The sequence below is a fragment of the Coregonus lavaretus genome (assembly GCF_964263955.1).
Source record: "Coregonus lavaretus genome assembly, chromosome: 34".
In the NCBI taxonomy this organism is placed as follows: Eukaryota; Metazoa; Chordata; class Actinopteri; order Salmoniformes; family Salmonidae; genus Coregonus; species Coregonus lavaretus.
In genome coordinates this window covers 15,890,870-15,908,692 of record NC_140021.1, presented here as the reverse complement: position 1 = coordinate 15,908,692, position 17,823 = coordinate 15,890,870, and the positions used below count along the sequence as shown (strand labels likewise).

General features: G+C 45.8%; 1 protein-coding gene across 1 annotated transcript in view; it reads right to left on the bottom strand.

Moving 5' to 3' along the window:
* The window catches only part of rttn (rotatin), a 63,742-nt gene that overhangs the window by 2,597 nt on the left and 43,322 nt on the right, over positions 1 to 17,823 (bottom strand). Inside the window, exons 27-44 of the mRNA XM_084152018.1 lie at positions 16,233 to 16,411; positions 14,633 to 14,852; positions 13,378 to 13,506; positions 12,436 to 12,546; positions 11,460 to 11,618; positions 11,095 to 11,172; positions 10,776 to 10,965; positions 10,575 to 10,669; positions 10,315 to 10,408; positions 9,802 to 10,003; positions 9,546 to 9,633; positions 9,103 to 9,253; positions 8,592 to 8,729; positions 7,957 to 8,162; positions 7,486 to 7,591; positions 6,645 to 6,736; positions 6,142 to 6,219; positions 5,609 to 5,735 (exon numbers count right to left, since the gene is read on the bottom strand). Of these exons, the coding sequence (XP_084008144.1) occupies positions 5,609 to 5,735; positions 6,142 to 6,219; positions 6,645 to 6,736; positions 7,486 to 7,591; positions 7,957 to 8,162; positions 8,592 to 8,729; positions 9,103 to 9,253; positions 9,546 to 9,633; positions 9,802 to 10,003; positions 10,315 to 10,408; positions 10,575 to 10,669; positions 10,776 to 10,965; positions 11,095 to 11,172; positions 11,460 to 11,618; positions 12,436 to 12,546; positions 13,378 to 13,506; positions 14,633 to 14,852; positions 16,233 to 16,411 (2,443 nt within the window). The remainder of the gene's footprint in view (positions 1 to 5,608; positions 5,736 to 6,141; positions 6,220 to 6,644; positions 6,737 to 7,485; positions 7,592 to 7,956; positions 8,163 to 8,591; positions 8,730 to 9,102; positions 9,254 to 9,545; positions 9,634 to 9,801; positions 10,004 to 10,314; positions 10,409 to 10,574; positions 10,670 to 10,775; positions 10,966 to 11,094; positions 11,173 to 11,459; positions 11,619 to 12,435; positions 12,547 to 13,377; positions 13,507 to 14,632; positions 14,853 to 16,232; positions 16,412 to 17,823) is intronic.

Here is a 17,823-nt window from a genome sequence, read left to right as displayed (position 1 = left end):
TTCATGAGCTGAAATAAAAGATCCCAGAAATGTTCCATATGGACAAAAAACGTATCTCTCAGATTTTGTTTTCTTTACATGACAGGAATGGACCTCCTCCATTCCTGTCATTATCGAAAGAGACTGTGATAATATCTCACATCTCAAAATAGTACTACTTAATGTTAGATCCCTCACTTCCAAGGCAGTCACAGTCAATGAACTAACCACTGATCATAACCTTGATGTGATTGGCCTGACTGAAACATGGCTCAAGCCTGATGAATTTTCTGTGTTAAATGAGGCCTCTCTTCCGGGTTACACTACTGACCATATCCCTCGCGCATCCTGCAAAGGCGGAGGTGTTGCTAACATTTACGACAGCAAATGTCAATAATAATTTTAAAAAAGACTGCGTTTCCGTCTTTTGAGCTTCTAGTCATGAAATCTATGCAGCCTACTCAATCACTTTTTATAGCTAGTGTTTACAGGCCTCCTGGACCATACACAGCATTCCTCACCGAGTTCCCTGAATTCCTATCGGACCTTGTTGTCATGGCAGATAATATTCACATGGAAAAGTCCACAGACCCACTCCAAATGGCTATTGGAGCCATCATCGACTCAGTGGGTTTTGTCCAACATGTGCTTACGCATTGCCACAGTCATACCCTGGATCTAATTTTGTCCCGTGGAATAAATATTGTGGATCTAAATGTTTTTCCTCATAATACTGGACTATCGGACCACCATCTTATTACGTTTGCAATCGCAACAAATAATCTGCTCAGACCCCAACCAAGATTATCGAAAGCCGTGCTATAAATTCTCGGACAACCCAAAGATTCCAAAATGCCTTTCCAGACTCCCTCCACCAACCCAAGGACGTCAGAGTACAAAAATCAGTTAACCACCTAACTGAGGATCTAAATTGAACCTTGCGTAATACACTAGATGCAGTCACACCTCTAAAAACAAAAAACATTTATCACAAGAAATTAGCTCCCTAGTATACAGAAAATACCTGCGCCCTGAAGCAAGCTTCCAGAAAATTGGAACGGAAATGGCACTCCACCAAAATGGAAGTCTTCCAACTAGCTTGGAAAGACAGTACTGTGCAATATCAAAGAGCCCTCACTGCTGCTCGATCAACGTACTTGTCCAACCTGATTGAGGAGAATAAAAACAATCCAAAATGTATTTTTGATACTGTCGCAAAGCTAACTAAAAAGCAGCATTCCCCAAGAGAGGATGGCCTTCACTTCAGCAGTGATGAATTCATGAACTTCGACAAAAAGATAATGATCATTAGAAAGCAAATTACGGACTCCTCTTTGTATCTGCGTATTTCACCAAAACTCAGTTGTCCTGAGTCTGCACAGAACTGCCAGGACCTAAGATCAACGGAGACACTTACGTTTTTTAATCCTGTTTCTCTCTACACATTTAAGAACATAGTCATGGCCTCTAAACCTTCCAGCTGCCTACTCAACCCTATTCCAACTGAAAGAGCTACTACCTGTGCTTGGCCCTCCTATGTTGAACATAATAAACAGATCCCTATCTTCCGCATCTGTACCAAACTCACTAAAAGTGGCAGTAATAAAGCATCTCCTAAAAAAGCAAAACCGTGACCTCCCCAAAAAACTACATCGGCCTATATCGAATCTCCCATTCCTCTCAACATTTTTGGAAAAAGCTGTTGCGCAGCAACTCACTGCCTTCCAGAAGACAAATAATGTATATGAAACACTCCAGTTTGGTTTTAGACCCCATCATAGCACTGAGACTGTTCTCGTGAAGGTGGTAAATTACCTTTTAATGGAGTCAGAACAAGGCTCTGCATCTGTCCTCGTGCTCCTAGACCTTAGTACCGCTTTTGACACCATCACTCACCACATTCTTTTGGAGAGATTGGAAACCCTAATTGGTCTACATGGACAAGTTCTTGCCTGGTTTAGATATTATCTGTCGGAAATATATCAGTTCATCTCTGTGGATGGTTTGTCCTCAATTGTAAGTGTCGTGTTCCTCAAGGTTCCGTTTTAGGACCACTATTGTTTTCACTAAATATTCTACCTCTTGATGATGTCATTCGGAAACACAATGTCAACTTTCACTGCTATGCAGACGACACACAGCTGTACATTTCGATAAAACATGGAAGCCTGTGTTTCAGACATAAGGAAGTGGATGGCGGCCAATTTTTTTATTTTAAACTCGGACAAAACAGAGGTGCTAGTTCTAGGTCCCAAGAAACAAAGAGATCTGCTGTTTGATCTGACAATTAGTCTTGATGGTTGTACAGTCGTCTCAAATAAAACTGAAGGACCTCGGCGTTACTCTAGACCCTGATCTTTCTTTTGACGAACATATGAAGAATACTTTAAGGGCAGCTTTTTTCCATCTTCGTAACATTGCAAAAGAAATTAGAAATGTTTTGTCCAAAAATGATGCAGTAAAACGAATCCATGCTTGTCATTTCTAGATTAGTCTACTGCAATGCTCTACTCGCCGTCTACTCAGATATAGCACTAAATAAACTTCAGTATAGTGCTAAATACCTCTGCTAGAAAATTCAATAGAACCAAAAGATTTAATCATATTACTCCAGTGCTAGACTCTCTACACTGACATCCTGTTAAGACTAGGGCTGATTAAGGTTTTACTGCTAACCTACAAAGCATTACATGGACTTGCTCCTACTCATCTCTCCGATTTGGTCCTGCCGTACATATAGTACCTACACTTACGCTACGGTCAAATAATGCAGGCCTCCTTATTGTCCCTAGAATCTCTAAGCAAACAGCTGGAGGCAGGGCTTTCTCCTATAGAGCAACATTTTTATGGAATGGTCTGTCTATCCATGTGAGAGACTTTTAAGTCTTTACTGAAGAATCATCTCCTCAGTAGGTCCTATGATTGAGTGTAGTCTGGCCCAGGGGTGCTAAGGCGAATGGCAAGGCACTTGAGTGACGAACCGGCCTTGCAGTCTCTGCCTGGCATGCTCCCCTCTCTCCACTGGGATTCTCTGCCTCTGACCCTATTACGGAGGCTGGGTCACTGGCCTACTAGTGTTCTTCCATGCCGTCCCTAGCAGGGGTGCTTCACATCGTGCCAGGCTTTTTTGCGCTATACTCGACTTGAGTGGGTTGAGTCACTGATGTGATCTTCCTGTCCGTTCTTGTGCCCCCTCGGGCTTGTGCGGCGGAGGAGATCTTCGTGGGCTATACTCAGCCTTGTCTCAGGGTAGTAAGTTGGTCTTTTGATATCTCTCTAGGGGTGTGGGGACTGTGCTTTGGCAAAGTGGGTGGGGTCACAGTGTCCCCCGACCCTCCCTGTCTCAGCCTCCAGTATCTATGCTGCAATTGTCTATGTGCCGGTGGATGCTAGGGTCAGTCTGTCCTATCTGGTGAAATTCTCCTGTCTTATCTGGTGTCCAGTGTGAACTTAAGTATGCTAAATATAATTCTCTCCCTCCTCCCGGAGGACCAGCATTGCTTGCTGTTTGGGGTTTTAGGCTGGGTTTCTGTATTAGAACTTTGTGACATCTGCTGATGTAAAAAGGGCTTTATAAATACATTTGATTGTTAGTGAGCATTTCTCCTTTGCCAAAATAATCCATCCACCTGACAGGTGTGGCATATCAATAAGCTGATTAAACAGCATGGTTATTACACAGGTGCACCTTTTCCTGGGGACAATAAAAAGGCCACTCTAAAATGTGTAGTTCTGTCACACAACACAATACCACAGATGTCTCAAGTTTTGATGGAGCGCGCAATTGGCATGCTGACTGCAGGAATGTCCACCAGAGCTGTTGCCAGAGAATTTAATGTTAATTTAGCTACCATAAGGTGCCACCTATATAGTTTTAGAGAATTTGGCAGTACGTCCAACCGGCCTCACAACCGCAGACCCTGTGTAACCACGCCAACCCAGGACCTTCACATCCGGCTTCTTCACCTGCGGGATCGTCTGAGGGGGTGCTGAGGCGTATTTCTGTCTCTAATAAAGCTCTTTTGTGGGGAAAAACTAATTCTGATTGGCTGGGCCTGGCTCCCCAGTGGGTGGGCCCTATGCCCTCCCAGGCCAACTCATGGCTGCGCCCTTGCCCAGTCATGTGAAATTCATAGATTAGTGCCTATTTTATTTATTTAAATAGACTGATTTCCTTATATGAACTGTAACTCAGTAAAATCTTTGAAATTGTCACGTTGCGTTTATATTTTTGCTGAGTATATTTTCTAAAAAATATTGTAGCATTCACTACTCAAAATGTTCTTCATCAGGCTTCCCTAAAGTGAGAATATTGTGTAGAGATTGTTTTGTAGTCTGTGAAAGCTTGTATTGTAGGTCTAATTTAAAGGCTGGCGTCATGCAGTCTGAACACACACCTGTTGTTAGGCTAACCTTTAGGAAACGCTGGGCTCAACATGACTGATTGGTATTGCTTCACAGCGGGAGCATAAGCGTGGCCATAGAGCAAAACACACACACACACATTTCAAAGGTTGCATCTCAGAGACAACCACAGGTACAAAACAAACAGCATTCTGTCTCTCTGCTCAAAGGTTCACTTTCCATGACCTCAGAGACGCAGTGTCTAGGGCTCTACAAACACCCATATTAACCCCCTAGCTTCTAAATCTAACTGTCGCTCTACAAACACCCATATTAACCCCCTAGCTTCTAAATCTAACTGTCGCTCTACAAACACCCATATTAACCCCCTAGCTTCTAAATCTAACTGTCGCTCTACAAACACCCATATCAACCCCCTAGCTTCTAAATCTAACTGTCGCTCTACAAACACCCATATTAACCCCCTAGCTTCTAAATCTAACTGTCGCTCTACAAACACCCATATTAACCCCCTAGCTTCTAAATCTAACTGTCGCTCTACAAACACCCATATTAACCCCCTAGCTTCTAAATCTAACTGTCGCTCTACAAACACCCATATCAACCCCCTAGCTTCTAAATCTAACTGTCGCTCTACAAACACCCATATTAACCCCCTAGCTTCTAAATCTAACTGCCGCTCTACAAACACCCATATTAACCCCCTAGCTTCTAAATCTAACTGTCGCTCTACAAACACCCATATTAACCCCCTAGCTTCTAAATCTAACTGTCGCTCTACAAACACCCATATTTAGAGAACATGAAAGGAAACCGTAGTAGCCGTTTATCAAAGCTAAACAAAATACCACTAACTTATCTTCTTTCTCCTCCGTATTGCTGTAACTTGTGTAGCCTGTGTTTCACAGCACACCTCTGTTTCTCTTTCACACATACTGGAATATCAATGCCTCAGGAGACATAGTGATGCATTGTGATTCCCCTGTGAATACCCCACTGGTCCACAGCCTAGAATACTGTACCCACAGTAATGATTTAATGCAGCGAGGCAGCCTGCTCTAGCACACTGAGTGTTCCCATTGTGGCTGGCAGGCTCGTGGCAGTACTATTGGCCGGCGCTAGGCTTATACAGTGGGACAAAGTGTGTGGAGAGACAATGGGTCTCAGTGTGTGTGAGAGTGTATGACTCAGTCAGATCACTGACCACAGACTGGTGAAATGGCAGGCACGGGCCAGGCACTGAACAACACACACACACACAAACCTGTGGTACAGTTGGCTGTGTAGACACACAGCAGTTCCAGGACCGCCTCCATAGCGGCATCATCCAATAAGAACCAAGGCCAAAGGGCGTGCAGCACAGCAGCCAATCGACAGTCAGTGGCCACAGCCTGAGGAGAAACACACACAAATCCACCCGATTGAATCATCTTTGCTGATTGACAGTACGACACACTCATAAGTAAAGTGATTGTCAACACATTCTGCTAACCAAGCACATACAAACACACAAGGATGTAAAGTATAGAGTCCACAAATACATTAAGGGCCTTTCCCATCCCAATATCAATGCAAATGTAACTACTGCTGAGTGGATGCTGCAATTACGGTCTTTGAAATTTAGAGCCGCCAATATAGCCAATCATTCTACATTGACGTTTAACAGCATAAAAACACTCAGACCTCAACAGAGTCATAATCGTTAGGGCCAAATCTCATTCCAGACACAGTCAGCACCAGTAGAATGGCTTTCATTAAAAACCTATCAGGAGCGGATTAAAAAGGCAGGGTTCTCACTTTGGATTGTGTGTTGTGGTAAAGACAGTTCCTGAGAATTTCCAGAGACATCTTAAGTTCTTTCATATAGCTCTCCTCCTGGTGGGGGAGAAGACTCACATTAGACCTTGTTTGATGATCCACTCTAACCAATAACAGATAGCACCGTACCCATATTTGACACATTTTCAGTCAAGACAAGATCACCCAATAGCCTACACCAGGGTTTCCCAAACTTGGTGCACGTTTTGTGAGTTTTTGCCCTAGCACTACACAGCTGATTCAAAAATCTACTCATCATCAAGCGTGGATTATATGAATCAGCTGTGTAGTGATATGAGTGTTAGGAGTGTTAGAGCAAAAAGCAAAACGTGCACCCCTTGGGGACCCGAGGAACAAGTTTGGGAACCGCTGGCCTACAACAACACAGCACACATCATCTGAAGGCTGAGACAATGAAAGCATGTTGTTATGGTGTTGTTTAGTGTGTATGTTATGGTGTTGTTTAGTGTGTAAAGGCTCACCTTCCTCCTTCCTCTGCCAGGTCTGACTGACTCCATGTGGAGGTGGTTGTGCATCAGTTTCATCTGCTCCACACAGCTGTCTATCAAACCAGCTACACACAGACACCGAGACAGTGAGAGAGAGCGGTCAATCATAATAACAATAACTCCTAGGGTATAGCAGCCAGACCAGGGCTTGTTTGTTCACTGCCTCTTGTTGCATATAAGTACAGACCTCTTGGCAGAGGCTAGAGTATTATTCCCATCCTACTGTTAATGAGCTCTACTGGGCAGTGTGTTCCAGTACCTTTAGCAGCTTGGTTCTGACCAGTGTGTTCCAGTACCTTTAGCAGCTTGGTTCTGACCAGTGTGTTCCAGTACCTTTAGCAGCTTGGTTCTGACCAGTGTGTTCCAGTACCTTTAGCAGCGTGGTTCTGACCAGTGTGTTACAGTACCTTTAGCAGCTTGGTTCTGACCAGTGTGTTCCAGTACCTTTAGCAGAGTGGTTCTGACCAGTGTGTTCCAGTACCTTTAGCAGCTTGGTTCTGACCAGTGTGTTCCAGTACCTTTAGCAGCTTGGTTCTGACCAGTGTGTTCCAGTACCTTTAGCAGAGTGGTTCTGACCAGTGTGTTCCAGTACCTTTAGCAGTGTGGTTATGACCAGTGTGTTCCAGTACCTTTAGCAGTGTGGTTCTGACCAGTGTGTTCCAGTACCTTTAGCAGCATGGTTCTGACCAGTGTGTTCCAGTACCTTTAGCAGTGTGGTTATGACCAGTGTGTTCCAGTACCTTTAGCAGTGTGGTTCTGACCAGTGTGTTCCAGTACCTTTAGCAGCATGGTTCTGACCAGTGTGTTCCAGTACCTTTAGCAGCATGGTTCTGACCAGTGGGACTGCAGGCCAGTAAAGCCATGAGGGCTTTAGCTGTCTTCTTCTTCACTGGGTCCTGGAACGCACGCTTCTCAAAACTCTGACAACACAAGACAATGCAACAGGTGATGCAAAACGTGACCTACACTTTCACAGAGTATTGACAAAATGTTCATCCATCTAATATCCCAGTGCTCTAGACCAGGGGTAGGGAACCCTGTTCCTGGAGTGCAGCAGGTACTGCAGGACTTTGCTCCAACTAGGCACCACACCTGACCAACTGAGCTAATTGATCAGTTCAGTGATTGCCTAAATTCAACACACCTGGTGATCCAGGTCAGTTAAATCAAAAACATGAAGTGCCTGCAGCACTCCAGAAGCAGGGTTGCCTACCCCTGCTCTAGACCAATCAAAGTGTGTGTGTGTGTGTGTGTGCCTGCGCACGTGCAAGTCAGGTTCTGTTACCTCCAGCAATAGTTCACAGAGCTGTCCACCGGAGGCGCCGTTCAGGGCCTCAGACAGAGGGGTCAGATGGAGGTCCGGGTTCAGGGTGGTGACCTCTAAGGGTCGTCTCTTAGCCTCCTCAGATAGGATGACACACAGGAACTGTAGTGCCGCCGCATGGAGGGGAGGGTCACTGAACGACTGGTCCACACACACTGACAACGTGGCTGGAGGTAGGCACAGATACAGACGCAGATTAACACACACATTGGATGAGCACACACACACCCAGAGACACACAGTAAGATACCATGAGACAGAGGAAATGGGTTAGTGGATGTTTTACTTTTGTAGGAATTAATCAACATCCTGCAGCCCAGTAAAACCAAATCCTGAAATCCCTTTACACAGACAGCGTGACTCATTCACGCCTCAGGCATTTCTGCCTACATAACACACAATGTAATCAATCACAAATACACACACACACACAGCTCAGCATTAATCTTTCACAGGGATCATCAGATTTCCCTGCAGCCCCATTAGACACAGAGGAAGATGAGGAGGAACGATGGACGTACTGAATGCTCCCTGAGTTCCTAGCATATGTCCAACACACACACGTAGACACACCATTAGTAGCTGTGTGTGTATACCTGTGAATGTGTTCCAGCGTCTCCCCAGTGCAGCAGAGACAGATGGGTACGCTGCAGAGCCATCCCTCCTCACCACAGTAGCCAGAAGCATCAACACGTCTGTCCAGCAAACACACATCACACCACGGGTACCACCGTCTGAGGAGAGGTCCAGAGAACGAACACACACACACACACACACACACACACACACACACACACACACACAGGAGATCGAGCTGAGAAGCTGAAGAGGCCTTCATTAAACAAGACACCAACAAAGGTGTGAATAGATCATTATGAGCTTCCATTGGGGATCTTAATACACTTTTAATTATGACTTCAGCTTCTGACAGAACACCACTTCATTATGATACATTCAGCTGGAAGGTGGCCTGACATTTAATGCCATGTAAGGCTGCCTGCCATAAGAATGGTAACCATGATGTCCAGTCAATGGCGACAGTACACATATGTTGTCTATGGTTAGGTCTGTTGAGAATCATACCTTTCCCAAAAGTGAGATTCTTACCTAAGTCCTTGGTATCGAGTGTGAGGACAGTGAAGAGATTGGCCAGTAGCGGTTTCAGGAAGTCCATCTGACCAATCAGATCTGAGCTCAGAATGAAACATGACTTAAGGAACTTAGAGAAGCTGGACAGGAACTGGAGCAGGGTCAGGACCTGGGGGACGAGAGACACAGACACACATCTTGAGGCAGTGTAGAGCAAAGATTAAAGCAATCAGTGGGTAGAAACAACATATTTCCAACCAAGTGAAAGCATGAAATCACCCCCTTCTTATCACTCTCCAATCTGCCACCATCTCAACCACAGGGTATAGGATTCTCATAGGCCCCAACCCTCCTACACAACCCGTGTTGGTAACACTACAACAACATGCTGTGGAGAGGTGTGATAATGTGAGTCTTACGTTGAAGCATTCATTGGTACTAAATGATGTAACCCCAGTTACCTGCCGTTTAATGTCCTCCTGGTCTCCTGGTAGTGTGTTAGTCTTCAGCTCACACAGACATCTCTCTATGGCTGCTGCGTCCACCAAACTAAAAAACAAAGGAAACAGAAACAGGGTTTAAATCCATCCCTTCAGACAGGACAATTTCAGCTCTGTATATAGTTTTGTGGATGCCCAATGCTCCAAAGATTGTATTTGATTTGGCTAGTAATCGGGATAGTGTGACTAATGCGATAGTGTGTATTTGACCTCTGACCTGGCCAGTGATTGGAGGAGCTGGCTGTGCGTGAGGGCTGAGAGGGTGAACTCTGGTAGCACGGCTAACAGGTTGGCCAGGAGGCCGCAGAGCGCTGATAAAAGGTCAGGGGTCACAATGACACAGGTGGGGTCAGGAGCGGGGTCACCCAGTCTGGAGTCCTGGGAGAGGACAGAGTCACTGGTGTCTGTGTCACTCTGACCTACAGAGTAAAATAGGGGAGCAGATATTAACATTGTTGTCTGTGTCACTGACCTACAACACAGGAAAGAGGAGCAAAGATGGACAGGACAGATAGGGGTCGAAGCATGTACCATACCATAAATCTGTGTGTGTAGAGGCATAGTTTTTATATATAAATGTACTGTCATGGTTGGTCTTGATATGAAGAACTGTGATTGAGATGGTTCCCTTAACTCTGACTCTTAATTGGTTAGGTGCTACCTGAGATCTGTATATAAAACCTGTTCACATTTAGCTACACTATATATACACAAAGACACACACACACACCTTGAGCCATCAGTCTGCTAGCGGGTGTATCTTGCGCAGTAGCGTTGAGGGAGGTGGGTACAGCGGATTGCAGCCCTGAGCCTCCAGGTATGATCTGTTGAAGACAAAAACATTCATCACAAACACTTCAATATGAGAATCTGATTACATCACAACAATTGTTTCTAGTGGTCAAGTGGACCCAGTCTTAAGCTGCAACCTAAGAGGAATACAGTCTATGAATGGGTCTTGAGCCACCAGACCTGCAGTATTCTACTCACCAGAGTGCTGGAGGTGGACAGGGAGCCAGAGGCCCTGCTAGGAATCACTGGGACAGGGTTAGGAGGTCTCCACAACCTCAGGGAGTCATCTGCATCTAAACACACAGACAGGGAGGGCATCATCACATAGAACCATCACTGATTGAAAAACCTCATGGCTAGACAGACTGACAGAAGTATGGACAGGTGCAGTCCCAGTACCTTCAGTGGTGCTGTCCTGTGGGCCGGGGTCCCTGGCTGAGGGCTGCAGGTCGAAGGTGTACCTGCCTCTGTAGCAGGATGTAGCCATCAATGCAGTGTGCTGGAAGAACTGACAGTGGTAGAGCAGGGCCTGTAGGGCTGGGAGACCCACCAGACATACACCTGAAGACTCATCATGGACACACGGACTCTATGGCGAGAGGGAGGAGAGAGTGAGAGATGAAAACATGGTATTTACTATGTAATTAACCTACAGTATGTCAATACCAGGATAACTAAGACAACATACCGCAACAAAACATAACCAAGTGCCACTGACCTGCCAGGTAGAGTCTGTGACCTGGTCAGCTGTGGCAGGCATGGGCATCACCAGTAGGTTCTGGAGGATAAACGCTGCCTTGAGAAACACACAGAGGATGAGACTAGAACATCAACAACACTGCCATCTAGATGCACTTAGACGGTACTGCAAGGACTTTTCTTTAAACTTGTTGATGGAGTAAAGTTTTCCTATGTCTGTTTTACAAATGCATTGTCTGAAACTGTTATTGGTCAATATGTCCAGAAGGTGCCAACATGGCTGCCGTGGCATGCTAAGAGTATTATAATGCATTCTGCTTTAAACCACAATGCCCAAACTCTCTATGGCTTAGTGGTTAGCGAACAGATGTAGGTGTCCAGTACCTCTCTGCGGACCATGGTGCTCTCCTGCTGGTCCAGGAGGATGTTGAGCAGGGTTCCCCACAGACCTCCACTGATATTCTGACAGCTGCTACTCAGAGACTGGCATCCACTGGGCACAGAGGACAGGGCAGAGCCCACACCCAGGCTGGCAAACCTCACCTGGAAAGGGGATGGAAGGAAAGTGGGAGAGAGGGCAGCAGGTGGTAGAGGGGTATGAGAGAGGAGGAGGGGAGGGTTAAAATAGTGGTGAGAGAGAGAGAGAGAGAGAGAGAGAGAGAGAGAGAGAGAGAGAGAGAGAGAGAGAGAGAGAGAGAGAGAGAGAGAGAGAGAGAGAGAGAGAGAGAGAGAGAGAGAGAGAGAGAGAGAGAGAGAGAGAGAGAGAGAGAGAGAGAGAGAGAGAGAGAGAGAGAGAGAGAGAGAGAGAGAGAGAGAGAATGCCAGAGAGAAAAAGACAGAGAGAAAAAGACAGAGAGAGCCAAGAGTTTGGGTGTGAATACAACAGCAGATAGATTTTTTTTAAAAAGGTACCTGTCTGACACCCCTGGTGTCCCCAAAGTCACAGAGACACTGTTCCAGAAATGTCTTGGTTATTTGCACCGTAACTCTGGCATTTGCTGTGATCCACAGAAAAAGATCCTCCTTGTCAAGGGAGTTTTTCACATTTACTTATAGAGAGAACTTACAGATAGAGAGAAAGAAAGAGAAGAAACTGCCCTTTGCTTTTCATCGTCAGCGCTTGTGAACTCAAGCATAGGAGTTCACAGTGTCCCTCAGAAAGTCTAGGAAGAAGCACTGGTGTAATAACAGAAACTTTGGAGCAGAGAGAAGCAATACGAACTTTTGCCTGAATGTCTCTCCACAATTCCAGACGGTATTTGTCAAACTGTTTCCATTCAATAATAACTTGTACTTCTTACTCTCCATTCTCTTTTTCTTGCTTGTTCTCATACAAGCTGACAGTCATTGAGTGTGTTACCTCCGGGTCTCTGTCCACCCACAGTGGTATGAGCCAGGCCAGACCCATCTGTGACCCACTGGGGTCATCAGACCCCGCCTCCTGACCCAAAGACCACTGGGAAATGAAGTCCTGAAATAGATAAACACAAAAACAGATATCCAGACTGATGCACAAACAAAAGGAGAAACATTTCCATGCAGGAAGCACACATTAACACATTCACTCATCTGTCTACTACTATACTGAACGCAAATATAAACACAACATGTTTCATGAGCTGAAATAAAAGATCCCAGAGATTTTCCACATGCACAAAAAGCTTATTTCTCTCAAATTTTGTGCACAAATTTGTTTACATCCCTGTTAGTGATAATTTCTGCTTTGCCAAGGTGTGGCATATCAAGAAGCTGATTAAACAGTATGATCATTACACAGGTGCACCTTGTAGGAATGTCCAACAGAGCTTTTGCCAGAGAATTGAATGTTAATTTCTCTATCATAAGTCGCCTCCAACGATGTTTTAGAGAATTTGGCAGTACGTCCAACCGGCCTCACAACCGCAGACCACGTGTAACCACGCCAGCCCAGGACCTCCACATCTGGCTTCTTCACCTGCGGGATCGGCTGAGGAGTATTTCTGTCTAATAAAGCCCATTTGTGAGGAAAAACTAATTCTGATTAGCTGGGCCTGCCTCCCCAGTGGGTGAGCCTGGCTCCCAAGTGGGTGGGCCTATGATCCATGGCTGCGCCCATTGCCCAGTCATGTCAAATCCATAAATTAGGGCCTAATGAAATTATTTCAATTGACTGATTTCCTTCCATGAACTGTAACTCAGTAAAACTTTGAAAATGTTGCATGTTGCGTTCATATTTCTGTTCAGTATACATTTCACAATGAAAAATCTTGTTTAATCTTTAGTGTAGAAATGCAATCAGTGCAGTTCTGGCTGGGTTGCTGACCTTGTCCTTGCTCTGGGCCATCATCTCGTGGGACATGTGAAGCAGACAGATGACAGCGTTCTTGGTGACTCCTTTCCCCATGAAGGACATGGAATTACCCCCCCACTCCACGTAGAATGACGAGATCACCTGGAAGATGACACAAGGTTCAACATTATAACTAATAATTCCCAACAGGGTTCTACGCTGAGCTTTTTTAAAAAGGGGCACGTGTGTGCCTAAGTTAAAAAATCTAGGCACACACATCGAAATTTAGGAGCACAGTGCTCCTAAATAAGAATTCCAGGTTGCACAGCAAAATATTTAGGCACATACGCGGCTAAAATGGTCGCACTGTAGAGCCCTGCCCAATACGAAACCCATTCAGAGCCGATGCTAGGGGAAGGACAACAATATCTCAACAGTATTACTAATTAAGTCAAATCAGGAAGTAAACAGATATTCCAATTCAAATTTTTACTCATGACCCAAACCCTGCTCGGGACTAGAAGGAAACAGGGCACTGAGGCCAGTGATGCACTCAACAGTCTGTTCATTAATTAAAATGTTTTATTCAGAGCATCTAAATGAGTCTTAAATGCAGCTGGGACCTTAGCTTTGATTAGCCTGCAAACAGAGAGGGGAGTGAGAGAGGCCAAGGCCAGATGAAGATCATCCTAAGAGCCATAGAGTACTGGGAGAGACATGGGGTGAGGGATGGGGGAGTCAAGGGTGAGGGAAACACAGGTGAGGGGTGGAGGAGACAGGGGGTGAGAGGCAAAAGCTTGGAATCATCTGTGCTAGGTTAGGTTGTACTGGACCATGCTAGGCGTATACTGTTGTGAGCTGTGCTGTTTTTTCAGACTGTCCCAGGCAATGCCAAACTAGGTTGTGCTGTGCTGTGTGTTCTAATGCTGAACTACGCTACACTGAGCACTACTTTGCTTATCTGAACAGGACAGTGCTCTGCTGTTCTTGGCTATGGGTAGAACCAGATGGAACCAGCTGGGATGATTTATCAACAATTTACTGCGTTGTAGTCTGTATATTTATTCATGTTCAGCAGCAGATTGTGGTTGGATTTAATTAATTCCAAAGGTATTGTCTTCCTCAATTTCTAGAGGGCTGATATTTCACTACAAATAACTAATTTCACAGGTAATTTTCACTTTGACAAATGTGTGGGGGCCGCAGACTCCTTCTGGCCCAAGCGGCAAGGAGAGAAGCTTTGGGGAGCACATCACACACCCCCTCCACTCCCGCACCCAACACACACCTCCAGTAGTCCGCTGAGGTACTTGGTGCAGAGAGACTGGGGCTCCATGGTGGGACAGTGTGAGCTCCAGCCGGGCTGGGCCGTGAGGCTGACCATGCCCAGAAGATTCCTCTCCAGACTGGGGAGGCCGTAGAACCGTGGGGCATCTGACACCCGCAGGCACTGGAGCAACCGCACTGCCAGCTGGCTCTCGAAGGGCCCCGCCAACGCCAAGCAAAACCTGGTGGGGGAGAGAGAGAGGAGATGCCGGGAGGGGGAGGAGATGCCGGGAGGGAGAGCAGATGCAGGGAGGGGGAGGAGATGCAGGGAGGGAGAGGAGATGCAGGGAGGGAGAGGAGATGCAGGGAGGGAGAGGAGATGCCGGGAGGGAGAGGAGATGCCGGGAGGGGGAGGAGATGCCGGGAGGGAGAGGAGATGCAGGGAGGGAGAGGAGATGCCGGGTGGGATAGGAGATGCCGGGAGGGAGAGGAGATGCCGGGAGGGAGAGGAGATGCCGGGAGGGAGAGGAGATGCCGGGTGGGAGAGGAGATGCCGGGAGGGAGAGGAGATGCCGGGAGGGAGAGGAGATGCCGGGTGGGAGAGGAGATGCAGGGAGGGAGAGGAGATGCAGGGAGGGAGAGGAGATGCAGGGAGGGAGAGGAGATGCAGGGAGGGAGAGGAGATGCCGGGAGGGAGAGGAAGGAGGAAAAAGAGGAGTAAAGAGGGGAAAACAGACAAAGAAAGAGGGAAGGAGAGAGAGAGGAGTGAAAGTGAAGGGGAGGAAGAGTGTGTGATAGGGGAAGGTGGGCAGAGACAAATATTGCCATCTATAATCAGACTAACATCAAGGAAAACGTTAAGCTCCTTCTATTACTGAGAGTAACATGTTCTTAGCCTCATGGATACGGATATGAATATCACCACACAGAACATAAAAAATGCATCCCACTGTAGTCATAAGCTTTGTTCAGCCTCTTCTATAATTTCATGGTATTAAACATTAATCAAGCCCCACAGGCAGTGTGAATAATACCACATGTGCACATTCACACACACACCAAAAGGCAAAAATTATAATTCTTTAATTCATGTTTTATGAAGAGACTTTTTAATTCTACTGTCAGGGGAAGCTCGCTAGCTAGTGGTGAAATGTCATTGGTGCTGCTTCCATGGCCCTAAGCACTTCTGACTGAGGAAGATGAGAAGAATACAGTAGTTTAACAGCAATGTGATAAAACACACTTGTGTAATCATTTATCAGTATAGCTCACCACGCTAGGATGAGCTATTTCTATACAACAGTTAAAGCAGCAGTCATGACAAACGCAGTTTGTTCAGTCAGAAACACTAAAAATGAATGACTGTGGGGGAGATGTCTACCCTGTTTGTCTTCGTGTTGTAGGTGTATTTCGGCGTGTGTGTGTATGATAAGTAGAGAATGCCTACAGGCAGTTTTCTTCAGCGATACGGAACAGGCTTTGCATACAAATGACTCCATACTCTCACAAATAAACACCAGAGGTACAGAGGCTGGCAATTGGAGGTGGTAGCCTTATCAGTTAGAGAGAAAAAGAGAGAGAGGGGGAGTGTGTGTGTGTGTGTGTGTGTTTTTTTACCGTACCTGTCGGTGGTGTGTTTGAGGCGGTGCAGTAAAGTGTTCATGAACCCAGTCAGTTCTCTCTGTAGTCTCTGGTTGATCTGGGCCCTCAGTTCCTCTGTCTCTCCCTGACTCGCAGGGTGTGTCGGAGTGTGTGTCTGCAACTCCTCGCCGAGCAGCAGGTCCAGCAGTGAGTTGGTCTCCTGTATGGAACAACACATACAGTGAGGGAAAAATGTATTGGATCCCCTGCTGATTTTGTACTTTTGCCCACTGACAAACACATGATCAGTCTATAATTTTAATGGTAGGTTTATTTGAACAGTGAGAGACAAAATAACAACAAAAACATCCAGAAAAACGCATGTCAAAAATGTTATAAATTGATTTGCATTTTAATGAGGGAAATAAGTATTTGACCCTTCTGCAAAACATGACTTAGTACTTGGTGGCAAGACCCTTGTTGGCAATCACAGAGGTCAGACGTTTCTTGTAGTTGGCCACCAGGTTTGCACACATCTCAGGAGGGATTTTGTTCCACTCCTCTTTGCAGATCTTCTCCAAGTCATTAAAGGTTTCGAGGCTGACGTTTGGCAACTCGAACCTTCAGCTCCCTCCACAGATTTTCTATGGGATTAATGTCTGGAGACTGGCTAGGTCACTCCAGGACCTTAATGTGCTTCTTCTTGAGCCACTCCTTTGATGCCTTGGCCATGTGTTTTGGGTCATTGTCATGCTGGAATACCCATCCACGACCCATTTTCAATGCCCTGGCTGAGGGAAGATTTGACGGTACATGGCTCAATTTTGGTCTCATCTGACCACAACACTTTCACCCAGTTCTCCTCTGAATCATTCAGATGTTGATTGGCAAACTTCAGATGGGCCTGTATATGTGCTTTCTTGAGCAGGGGGACCTTGCGGGCGCTGCAGGATTTAAGTCCTTCACGGCGTAGTGTGTTACCAATTGTTTTCTTGGTGACTATGGTCCCAGCTGCCTTGATATCATTGACAAGATCCTCCCATGTAGTTCTGGGCTGATTCCTCACCGTTCTCATGATCATTGCAACTCCACGAGGTGAGATCTTGCATGGAGCCCCAGGCCGAGGGAAATTGACAGTTATTTTGTATTTCTTCCATTTGCGAATAATCGCACCAACTGTTGTCACCTTCTTACCAAGCTGCTTGGCGATGGTCTTGTAGCCCATTCCAGCCTTGTGTAGGTCTACAATCTTGTCCCTGACATCCTTGGAGAGCTCTTTGGTCTTGGCCATGGTGGAGAGTTTGGAATCTGATTGATTGATTGCTTTTGTGGACAGGTGTCTTTTATACAGGTAACAAGCTGAGATTAGGAGCACTCCCTTTAAGAGTGTGCTCCTAATCTCAGCTCGTTACCTGTATAAAAGACACCTGGGAGCCAGACATCTTTCTGATTGAGAGGGGGTCAAATACTTATTTCCCTCATTAAAATGCAAATCAATTTATAACATATTTGACATGCGTTTTTCTGGATTTTTTTGTTATTCTGTCTCTCACTGTTCAAATAAACCTACCATTAAAATTATAGACTGATCATTTCTTTGTCAGTGGGCAAACGTACAAAATCAGCAGGGGA